At 33.3% G+C, this 12,521-nt stretch overlaps 1 protein-coding gene across 2 annotated transcripts in view; it reads right to left on the bottom strand.

Annotated features, from left to right (window-relative positions):
- LOC113511019 (transient receptor potential channel pyrexia-like) overlaps positions 1–6,357 on the bottom strand; it is a 31,367-nt gene extending 25,010 nt beyond the window's left edge. The window contains exon 1 of one of the 2 annotated variants that reach the window (XM_026894577.3): positions 6,198–6,357. In XM_026894577.3, the coding sequence (XP_026750378.2) occupies positions 6,198–6,213 (16 nt within the window). In that variant the 5' untranslated portion in view covers positions 6,214–6,357. Of the gene's footprint in view, positions 1–4,836; positions 4,994–6,197 lie in introns of those variants that run through there. The other variant, XM_026894578.3, reaches the window with a different exon arrangement.
- Positions 6,358–12,521: the final 6,164 nt, after the last annotated feature.

The raw sequence follows: 12,521 nt of genomic DNA, 5'->3' as shown, positions 1-12,521 counted from the left end.
ACAGGTGACGTGCTGACAAATGGCTAACTTAAAAGTACTTACAGGCGAGCTTGTATGAAAAGATTGATGAATGTGGGAGATTGGACATACATATATATACACAGGTTAGTTATCTTCTATATAAATACTGATTATATTATTAATATAAGTAGTATTTATGTGTTATATGTGTATTTCTTATGTATTACTATGTATAATTCATTCAGTATGTTGCTATAATTAGGTCACATATTTTTCACCACATCTGCCCTTCATACGCTTTCTGTTTTCACCTAATAGTTAGCTGGTAGAGAATGCCATATGGAATTAAGCTCGCCACTTGTACAAAGTTTTATTGTGCAATAAAGAATAAATAAATAAATAAATAAAAAAAAGAATTATTATAAAAAGGAAAGGTTTGATTGTTTGTTTGTTATGGATAAATTCAAATATACGTATAATAATAAATTATTCAATCGATTTTAAAAATTCTTTCACGCACAAAAAGCTAAATTAACCTCGACTAATATCGTTATTTATTTATATTTCAATTATTGTCTGTAAGTATAGAAAATATTAGAACAGAAACTTCGAGAATAAAAATGCTACAATTAATACAAAAATCTAGTAGTGAAACTAATCATTTTTACCAAAGGAATATTTGTCGAAAAACGACAAATAATTTTGAGTCTTCCATACTAACGTAACGAAAAAAAACGTAACGTAAACCAGAGGGTGACTTTGTACAAAAGTCGATTGCTTGGGTACCTCTGTCCCGTTCGTGTTTCAACCGTGAAGCAGTTGTGTTTGCATGGCTGTGTTTCGGTTTGAAGGGTGGGATATGGCGTGAATTTACTGGGTACAGAGGAATAACATCTGAGTCGTCAGAAAAGGCAACGCATGGGGGGTATCATGGGCGAAAGATTATACTCTGTTATGTCCATGGTACTACTGCTCATGTCTATAGGGGACAGTTACCACTTTCCATCAGGTGGGCCGTCAGCTTATTTGTCGTTCTAAGTTGTATAAAAAAAAAACCGACTTAACGCGCCGTGTTAGTATTGAAGATGCAGTTTTTTACTTCTGACGTATGTTTCCTTGAAGAAATGATCGGTTCCGCTTGCATAACACTCTCTTTAAAGATGCTAAAGATATGAATTTCGTATTGCTAAGTAAATACATATTTATATACATTTAATAAACGGTATATGAATAGTAATGCCGTCTTTCATAGCAATACACTGGGGGCACCAGTGAGGGATGATAGGTGTGAATAAAAGCAGGTTCGTTGACCTATTGTGACGAATACATAAAAAATTAGTCACGAAAGTTTCCAGAGGGGATCTGTCAGGTGTGAAGGTGTTAATAGGGGACACTAGTTCCCGTTACTAACAATCCCCCGCACATGGCCATATATATATTTAGTTTTGTCTACTTCAGAGATTTTAATAATTAAAAAAGTCGTACATTTCTCATTTTAAAATGTTGATGTTATCTGGACATATTTGAATTTTTTTTATACTACTTAGCCATGCAAACACAACTGCTTCACGGTTGAAACACGAATGGGACAGAGGTACCCAAGCAATCGACTTTTGTACAAAGTCTCCCTCTGGTTATTTTAGAGGAATTTAATATTCTGTCTTGCACTTTAAATTACAGTATTAAATATAATTTAAAAAACAATGTGAGCAGAGCTGAACTTATCTTTGAGAGAGATCTCTTTTAGTTAATCAAACACAGCGGTTTAGGAAGTTGTTAAGTGCCATAAAAAGATTTTTAGATAATAAACGAATTAATGACTGCATTATATATTTATTTAAGTATGTAATTTAGCTGTAAAATTATGTATAATTAATCGAAGTCAAGGGAGTATTGCGTTGTTAACCCACTGACCTGAATGTACGAACCATTTTGTAAAAAGATTTCATTGGAACTGATGTGGACTTAAAAATTTAAAAGTCTGTCTGTCGGTCATTGAATAAATATTATATATATTTAATTGTTGCAAAAAATTGTCGGGATATATCACTGTTCACACAATGTAACATTTTAAAAAACACTCATTATTAGGTTATAATGCAACTAGTTTTTTTTTAATTTATCAATAACGCGTTTTCCTTTAAAGTATCTTGGCTTCAACTGACGTGAGATAACAATTATGTTTAGCGTGTAGATGCTACTCAAGGTCTACTTAGGTATCACATGATGATAATCTATTTTGAACTTTTTAACGAAGTGCCAACGTCCATTTTTAATTGAGCCCAGTTATGTAAACTTTATGGTTTGATGGCAACGCACTATTTGGTCACGGTTTGTTTACTCTGTCAAACTATTGTAGTTTGTGATTCTGTGAACGCGCCATGATTACAAATGTTTTTTTTTTTACAATTTTTCCCGCCATAAATTTATAGTTCAAGATACGTATTTTTTTTTTAATTTGGCAATGAGCTAGTGTTGTCCAATATACCACTTACAACAGACGGAAACCGGGACAGGAAATAAAGGAATATATAGGAATTAGGATAGGTTATTCGAGTGATCTTGTATTTATACTGTTATTACTAATAAATAAAGTCAGTGTTTTGTTAGGATGAGCTAACAAGTAGAAAATAGAAGTAAGAAATGGAATTTTCAAAGAGATAAGAAAGTTTGTAAATGAGGGAAGATTATAAATAGGACAAGAGAAGTAAATATGATTCAGATTAATACGTGCAAATGCAGGAATGCAAACATGAAGATATATAAATGCGTATGTCATATATTGTACATATAGTCTATCTCGACGTCTTAGATTAGGAATAATGGTTTAGTATTCAAAATATTACCTAGAGATTAAAGTCGTTATCATTAGCATCCTTTTATGATAGTGTTACAGTAATGAAATAAAACTTTTTTCCACTTTACCACTTTCCATCAGGTGGGCCGTCAGCTTGTTTGCCATTCTAAGTCATATAAAAAAAAGTTAAAATATCGGTTAAAATGGTAAAAAATGTATTATATCTCCCATCATTGGCGTATTTAAGATAATTTTCCAGTAGTAGTTGGGGCGGGTGAACTATTAGAAGGCTGCATTAGTATGTACTCTAAAAAGGATTAATAAGTACCTAATTAAAGTTAAAATATTTTATAGGTACAATTTGTGCCACTAGATGGCGTTGTATGCAAAAAATATGCGTGCACAAAAACGGGATAACAACAGTCTAATTTTAGCATAATGTATCTAATTAAAAAAAATGGCAACAATAACACAATTCTAAATTTAAAAACTTAGATATGGTTCTCATTTGTGTGATAATCACGAAGATAACATTTTATATGACTGTTCATACTTCAAACATTCAAGTTTGAAGCATGATTCATTACTGATAATATTGCATTCTTCTTATTTGATAAATTATAAGAAAAAAGACGGAATGACGAAGGACAAAGGAGTTGCCCACGTATAAATTATTTCTTACTGCTTTCCCATAGGAATTCTCATACATTCTTCCTTGCCAGATAAAAAATAATTTATTGTCAGAAAAAAATAAACAATGAGCACTCACTTGCAAAAAAAGACAAGTAAAGTATACTATAGGGAGACTTTATACAACAGACATCTGCATGTGTTGCGTACCTCTAATCTATACTTATAATAAATCTGTAGAGAGGTCAATTCTGTACATGAAGTATATTTCCAAAATAACTATCAGGGGGTGATTAGTGATCGACACTGATGCCAAAAATGCAATCAGTAAAATTTTTGTCTTACCGTCTGTATGTTCGTTATAGAAACAAAAACTACTTGACGGATTTTAACGAAACTTGGTACAATTATTCTTCATACTCCTGGGCAGGTTATAGTATACTTTTTATCATGCTACGATCAATAGGAACAGAGCAGTAAAGAGAAATGTGTCTGTTACATCAAAGCCACTGAACCGTGAGGAAAGACACTTATTTAGGCCACTTATTTTACGAAAAACGACGGGAACGCGGACGAAGTCGCGGGCAACAGCTAGTATAATAATATTCTTACTATCTTTCTTCAAAATTCAATTGATAGTACAGTGGAAAGGTCCATCGAAATTGGATAGAGATTGCTCTTGTTGAAAATCATCCGTTAGGGAAATAAATTTGTGATTTTCTTATAAATTTCTTACATGCTTACTTTCTTACATACTTAGATTCTTTGTTCTTATGAGAAGAATCTGTACCTACAAAGCTCAATAGTTATTTTTAAAAAAGGGTTTAACGGTTTAAAAAGTAATGTGGGTGACTGTCACAAATAGCATGTTAATATATAATTTAATTATATATGTAATTCAGAATTGTTATTTTTAATTACTATATTAAAAATTCTCTTCGTTTTTGGACTGGGGCTGGCTGAAAACCAGCGCTATGCAGCTTTTTTTTATACAACTTAGAATGGCAAACAAGCTGACGGCCCACCTGATGGAAAGTGGTAATCGTCGCCTATAGACATGAGCAGTACCATGGACATAACAGATTTTCTGTTATAAATGTGTTTTTCTGGCAATAAATATTTTCTATTCTATTCTTTTCCGTGGCTGTTGTAGGGGTTGACTAAGAAAACTTGAAGCTTTGTCGAAGGATGGACAGTAGGGTCCCTTTTAAAACGTCTTCAAAGCTTAACTGCGGTTGCCAACCCACTTTCCAGGCGTGGCAACTACTGACAAACCCTCCTAATGGCAAAGACAGTTGGAGAAAGTAAGGTATGTTCAGGAGTGGAGAGTTAACAGCCGATCTGATGATATATTATATGATATATAAATCAAATAAATTATATGATATATCACATATTATATGATATATAAATAGGTAATAAAAATGGGTAATGAGAACAGATCTTACCTTTCAACTTTTTCATTTCACTTCATAATATTTTCACAATAATGTATCACTATATTAAATATAGAAATTAAATATATAAAATATATATGTGTAAATATTTTATTTTTAAATCAACAAATTGTACTAAAAAACTTATTCAAAACACGTCAATTGCATAGACCGAAATCGACACATACCTACGTTGTAAATTGTAATGTGTTTTTATCAGTTTCTTGGCTAAATAGGGATGAAGAGTTAGATAAAGTTAAGACTTGAATATGTATAGTTTTTCGGTTATGATTAAAGCTTATTCTTTCAAGAAAATGCAATATGTATGTATTTTATATTTCATATATGTTATATACATATAAATAAATAAATAAAATAAAATAAAAATAAAATATACAGATTCGTGTACGATATTATATTGACCGGGATAAATGAAAGTCGGGATTAATATAACGGAAGTATTGTAGAGAGGGAGACCGAGACATAGTTACATCAGGCAGATCAAGGAAGGAGTTGGTGTCGTGTCGTATCAAGAGGTGAAGAGACTCGCTGAAAATCGTAGTGAGTGGCAAGAGCTCCACCGACAAGAGCGCAGCTCTTAAATAGGATAGATAGATAGATTGTAGAAATAATGTTTGTTTCCATTCTAAATAGGTAGGTACTAAGTGTAGCGTAGTTTGAGCCACTACGCCGTTAGGAGGTAACAAATGAACAAATACATTTTTCTTATTAATAAGGACTTGTTTATTTAAAGATATTTAAGCAATTTTCGTATTTTTATCAAAATAATAGTACAAAATATAGACCAACAATTTAAAATAAGGCCTTTGTTTTAAGCATTGACCTCATATTTTGTCTACCTCCAAATGACTAATTTAGAAAAAGAAGTAGCACAAACGTTTACTAAATATGTAACATAATATATATATATATATTTAGGGGGAAAAGAATTGTTAGCAATGGAGTTTGACAGCCCCATAGCTAGCAATATACCTTATTAGGTCTACCTCCACGTCGTTCCCCCTGGAAACTATCGTGAACAATTCTTGTTGAATTCGTCACGATGGGCTAACTGACCTACTTCATCCTCACCTATCATTCTTCACTGGTGCCCCGGGTGGGGTTACCATTCCATATATATATATATATATATATATATATATGTTATAATATATAACAAATTATGGATAAGTACTTATATACTTCACTTATAGGTTTTTTTTATTAAGAATCACTTATTAAATTAATAAATTCTATAATATGATTCCGTACATAAGTTTGTACAGTGCTCCAGTATTATTATCCTAATATATGTTAAGATTTCTCTAAACAAAATAATAATATATATTAGAAATTGACAAGAAATAACTCACCTTTTAAATTGGACATTTCCGTAACCGTGTGAATATATATTAATTTATTTAAATCACTTAATAAAAATCACATATTAAATTAATTAAATGTTGAAGAAATATATCAAAATACGTCAACTTCACACACACAAATAGATTATTATATGCATATATGTATAGATATACAATAGATTACATTGTATTATCAATTTGTTTTAAAATAATTGTGACATAGAGAGTTAGGCGAAGGTAAGACCTGAAAATCCTATAAATACTGCTTGAACATTAATGCTTCGTTCAGTTACATATCAACCGTTTAATGTCCACTTTTTGTTATACAACTTAGAATGGCAAACAAGCTGACGGCCCACCTGATGGAAAGTGGTAACCGTCGCCTATAGACATGAGTAGTACCATGGACATAACAGAATATATCGTTTCACCCATGATACCCTCCATGCGTTGCCATTCCTGAGGACTCAGGTGTTATTCCTCTATGCCCTGTAAATTCACGCCATATCCCACCCTTCAAACCGAAACACAGCCATGCAAACATAACTGCTTCACGGTTGAAACACGAATGGGACAGAGGTACCCAAGCAATCGACTTTTGTACAGTCTCCCTCTCCCTTTAAGAGCCCAGTTCTAAAACCATAATTACTGTACCCTTATAAAACTATAATATTGCTATTAGTTAAGAAACTACAGTTATGTTTTTTTTTACGAATAAATCTCATTTCATTTCATTTCATTTCACTTCAATTCAACTGACTCCAAAAATAATGAGGTTCTCAACTGAGATATAAATATCAGAAAGTAACCGATTTAGTTTTTTTTTTTTTATATTTGTTACCCCGTAACTCCATCAGTAGTAAACATTTATTTTTTATCTGAAAGAATATAGGTACTTACAGATTAATCTTATAGAAATTTCATCAAAATCGGTTCAGTAGCTTAGTTTTCAGATCTAAATTATTGGTTTTATCACAATTTGAAGTCGGTTTTTTTTTGTGAGACACAATCTTTAATTATAATTGTTAGAGTGTATTTTTTTTATGGGTAAAAATGGTATGGTAATCCCGCCTGTGCTAACGGGATACGCTGGCGGAGCACCAGTGAAGGGTGATAGATGAGAATGAAAACAGGCCAGTTAGCCCATAATGATGAATTCATCAGGAATTAACCATGATAGTTTCCAGGGAGAACTGCGAGGAGGTCGACCTGGTTGGGTATATTACTAGCAATGGGATTCTCAGTCTCCATCACTAACGATCCCTTAAATATATTAGAGTGTATTGTTTATGTCTTTCATATTGAGAAATTAGTGCAAAAGCAAAGAATAAAACACTTCAATAGCTAAAATAGATTTATGTGTAGTTTGACGTTTTTATGGATTAGGAGGTAATTCTTTTTCGTAAGAATTTTGTTTGATACGAATGTTCCTATCTGAAATATTCATATGTCTATGGCAAGGCGGTCGTTATCAGAAGATAATGTGGCCTGTAAACACGATATCTGATCCGTGGACAGAGGCGGCATGTTATGTACACTATCGTAACGTAATAGGGTTCATTATTGTATAGCAATTTTAGTTCTTCACTACTACATCCTGACGACTCTATGAAATGCCTAATGTTTTTTTAGTCATATTAAATATTTCGAAATTCGATTATTATTATTATTATCATACAACATTATACATAAATTCCAAATGATAATTGATAGTACAGTGGCGGTATAGGAGATTAGGGAACCCCCAACGTTTTCTCTTCAGGCGAATTAATAGAACGCTGCTCAAAGATGCCGCGTTTAGAGGTGAAACACGTGTCGCGATATGTGCGCGGACTGAATAACGGTTGGAGATTGATGACTAATATGGAAGGGCGAAGATATTTTACTAATAATAATAGTAGATAATTTTCGAGTGTTGGCAGTCGCACGCATACTAATGGTAGCGGAATTAAACGAAATAATTCTATATTCAAATAACCTGTGATATGGACTTCTGCAAGATAACACCTAGGGTGGAAAGGGATTGTTAGTAATGGAGACTGAGAATCCCATTGCTAGCAATATACCCAGCCAGGTCGACCTCCTCACGGTTCTCCCTGTAAACTATCATGGTTAATTCCTGATGAAATCATTATGATGGGCTAACTAGCCTGTTTTCATTCTCATCTATCACACTTCACTGGTGCTCCGCCAGCGTATCCCGTTAGCGCAGGCGGGGTTATAATACCATTTTCATCCATCAAAAAAAAAAGATAACACCTAGTTCAGTAAAATATTTACAAATAAATAAATAAATATTTACAAACATTTGTATTTATACAAATATTTGACTAAAGGAACTTAATGGTTGAGCGATGCGTAGAAGCGTCCTGTTTAAAATATCACCAAAAGTCTAACTACGGTCGCTAACCCGCTTGCCAAGCGTGGCAACTACTGGCAAAACTCTCCCATATGGGGAAAATCTGTGTTCAGCAGTGGACAGATAACCGACGATATATGATTAATTTCTATAAATTAACACCAGAGGGAGACTTTGTACAATGTCGTTTGCTTGGGTACCTCTACCTTATTCGTGTTTCAATCGTAAAGCAGTTGTGTTTGCATGACTGTGTTTCGGTTTGAAGGGTGGGATATGGCGTGAATTTACAGGGTACAGAGGAATAACACTTGAGTCCTCAGGAATGGCAACGCATGGGGGTTATCATGGGCGAAACAGTGTACTCTGTTATGTACATGGTACTGCTCGTGTCTATAGGCGACGGTTACCAGTTTCCATCAGGTGGGCCGTCAGCTTGTTTGCCATTCTAAGTTGTATACAAAAAAATACTTTCTGTGGTTCTATGGTTATTTTAATAACTCAAAGTTAACTTACAATCGAGTTAAGTAACTTATAATTCACCACAATGTTTGAGGATTCACAAACTTAAAGCCACAGAGAATTCAGTCTGGTTTAATCAAACTTACCCTGGAACTCTTCTTATATTTACTTGTACTACTACAGCGTCTATGGGTCACCATTACAATACGTGTATGTTAGTTCTATGACCCGTATTTTTTTTTGATGGGTGAAAATGGTATAGTAACCACGCCCGCGCTAACGGGATACGCTGGCGGAGCACAAGTGAAGGGTGATAGATGAGAATGAAAAAGGCCAGTTAGCCTATCATAACGAATTCATCAGGAATTAACCATGATGGTATCCAGGGGGAACCGCGAGGAGGTCGACCTGGTTGGGTGTACTGCTAGCAATGGGATTCTCAGTCTCCATTACTAACAATCCCTTTCCTCCTCCATGACCCGTATTTGATAATCTCAAGTGATTAATTTTATTGAACGATAATGGAATTATGACCCCGCCTGTGTTTTCGGTATATGCTGGCAGGGCACCAGTGAGAGATGATTAGTGAGGATGAAAAGGCAGGTCAGTTAGTCCATCGTGACGAATTCAACGACAAATTAGTCACGATGGTTTCCAGGGGGAACCACGTGGAGGTCGACTTGGTAGGGTATATTGTTAGTAGTGAGGACTGACCTCCCAATTACTAACAATCCCTTACCCCCAATCTCAAGTGATTAGCTTAGATTATATAAATAGAGCATCGAGCCTCAAAAAACGGGTCAACTTTTTGTCAGCTAATTGTTGTTTTTAGTTTATTTAGCTAACTCGTTTTTTTTTCAGTATTTTATATAAATACGCAAAAAATGTATCTTGATGTATTATTTAATAAATAAAATGAGTTTTAAAAGATGCAGAATTTAATGCAGAAGACAAAATAAATATGAAAGTTATAAACTCATAACTATTTATTACGTAAAATTGTATGAACAAGTTGAGCCTTTTTTCTCGAAGCATTTTATTGAAGACATGAGCATGACCATTTCTATATAATCTAAGATTATTAATATTGAGTACTCATTTTGATTAAACGAGACATTTCAACCGATTTCAAAAAGAGTGAGATTCTCGATTCAAAACTCCAAGATGTTGTTTTTTTTGTAAAACATTTTTTTTATTCTATTTAGAATGGGAAACAAGCTGACGGCCCACATGATGGAAAGTGGTAATCGTCGCCTATAGACACGAGCAGTACCATGGACATAACAGAGTATACTGTTTCTCCCATGATACCCCCTATGCGTTGCCATTACTGAGGACTCAGGTGTTATTCCTCTGTACCTAGTAAATTCACGCCATATCCCACCCTTCAAACCGAAACACAGCCATGCAAACACAACTGCTTCACGGTTGAAACACGAATGGGACAGAGGTACCCAAGCAATCGACCTCTTTTGTCCTCTTTTTACTAATAAAATTTTCCATAAGAAGAAAGGAGGCAACTATATGATTTACAGTTTTTATTTTATCATTCCTTCTATGTAATTCCTTGTTCTTAGGTTGGCTCACCGTGATGAATTCATTAGAAATTAACCAAGAGATATCATTCCGTTGAATATCACCTACATAATGTATAGATCCATTGACTACTACAAATCCTAACTAGAGTCAGAACTCGTGTGTTGCCAGATTGGACGTTGACCTAGAAATATGCACCAAATTGAAGGTTATACAAAACAAACCCTTCCTACCTGGACATTGAGTGAATTATTCAAAACTGCTCACATAACAATATGACGCGGCACTAAAGGTGTTTGTACACTGTAAATTTAGAAAATTTATATTTCTTTAAATAGGTGTATAATTTCTTAAATATTTTTATGTTCCACGTCGTAATTTCATTGCCATATCTCACATTTGAAACTAAAACAGCCACGCCAAGACACCTGTTTGGAGGTAGAAACATCAGTGGGACAGGAGGGACAAAGTCTCCCTCTGGTGATTTACTATTGAAGTTGATATTTTGAAATAGAAAAGTTTTAACCTACTTCCAAAAGAAGGAGGTTCTCAATTCGAATGAATTTTTTGGGATTTTTTTTATCGGAAAGGTTATGCTTACATTGATTACATAGAAATTTTATCAAAATTGTATCAGTACTTTAGAATTTAAATGAAAATAACTGGTTTTGTGACAATTCAAAATCGTTTTTTTTTTATGTAACACAATTTAATTTAGTATTAATTATCATATATATATCATATATGTGGAAGGACATAGGCTACTTTTTATTCCAGTCACGCAGACGAAGTCGCGGGTAAAAGCTAGAACTATAAATAATTGACAGTGTACACTCCCCTTAACAGTCAAATAAAACATTTAACATAACTTGTGGCGTTTTGCTCACAATTTTGATCTTAAATTTATGTGCCTACAAACTGCAGTGTCTCCGGGTGAATGAATATTGTATACAATCCGGACCGTAGAGGTTTTGCGATGTACATTTTAAAACAATTTCCTAGTTTTAAATTTAGAATCCTAACTTCTCTAACACCTCTCTACAGCTAACCTAACATCCCCCCCTCTATTATTACGAGTAAGATAAGATTTAATTATTAATTATAAAATATAATTATATTATATAATTTAATTCTAAAAAAAAACCCAGTGCATTTTTTTGTTTAATAAAAAAAGATATCATTAATTAACTTTAACCTTGGCAAGACCAGTAATTTTTATTTAAAAATTGAATTTATAAATTGATTTTGATAAAATGTCCATAGTACCAATCTGAAAGTATAAAAAAGTAATCCAAATCGGTTAATATATAACGGAGTTTTGAGGTAACAAACATAAAAAAATATAACGCAATTGTGATCCTTTTTTTGTAGTCGGTTAAAAATTATAATACAATTAATATGAAACCAGGACGGGAGAAAATATTTTGCCAATTTTAAATCAATCTCGTTCTAAAGATTGATTTTAACGCAAAATTTGTTAAAAATAAAGCGGCGGGTTTTTTTGTTTATGAAACATAATGTCAAATATTTTTTTTAATGCACAAAATTGACAGCGTACAGTCCACAGAGTAACAAATGTAATGGACTATTTGTTTTTTAAGCCCCTATCAAACGATATGATCTTACAAAGTTATCCCTAAGTTAGTGGACTATAGCCGAGCACCCTCCCAAGCAAAAACAAGTTATGCTCAAGTTAAATTAACATTATTCCGACGTCGGTTTATCTTATTTTGGTATCGGCTCTAACAATAGCTCTGTATTCACAATCTTTAAACTTGAGATGAGGGTAAACTTTGTATTTATATACTACTGGATTGCTGCAGTGTTGCTCGCTTAAAAATGCCAATTATTGTGTACATTTTTCAGCTTAAGTGTAATATCGCGCGCGCATATATACTTAGTTCATTTTTTCCGCCAAATTTTAATAAATTTGTCGGCCTGTGTCAATTATATAACTAGTTAATTTAATTTATTGTTTA

This window comes from Galleria mellonella, unplaced genomic scaffold (assembly GCF_026898425.1).
Source record: "Galleria mellonella isolate WM207_F2 unplaced genomic scaffold, CSIRO_AGI_GalMel_v1 utg643, whole genome shotgun sequence".
Lineage (NCBI taxonomy): Eukaryota > Metazoa > Arthropoda > Insecta > Lepidoptera > Pyralidae > Galleria > Galleria mellonella.
Note: the sequence above shows the minus strand (reverse complement) of the source record. Positions and strands in the feature narration are given on the sequence as shown.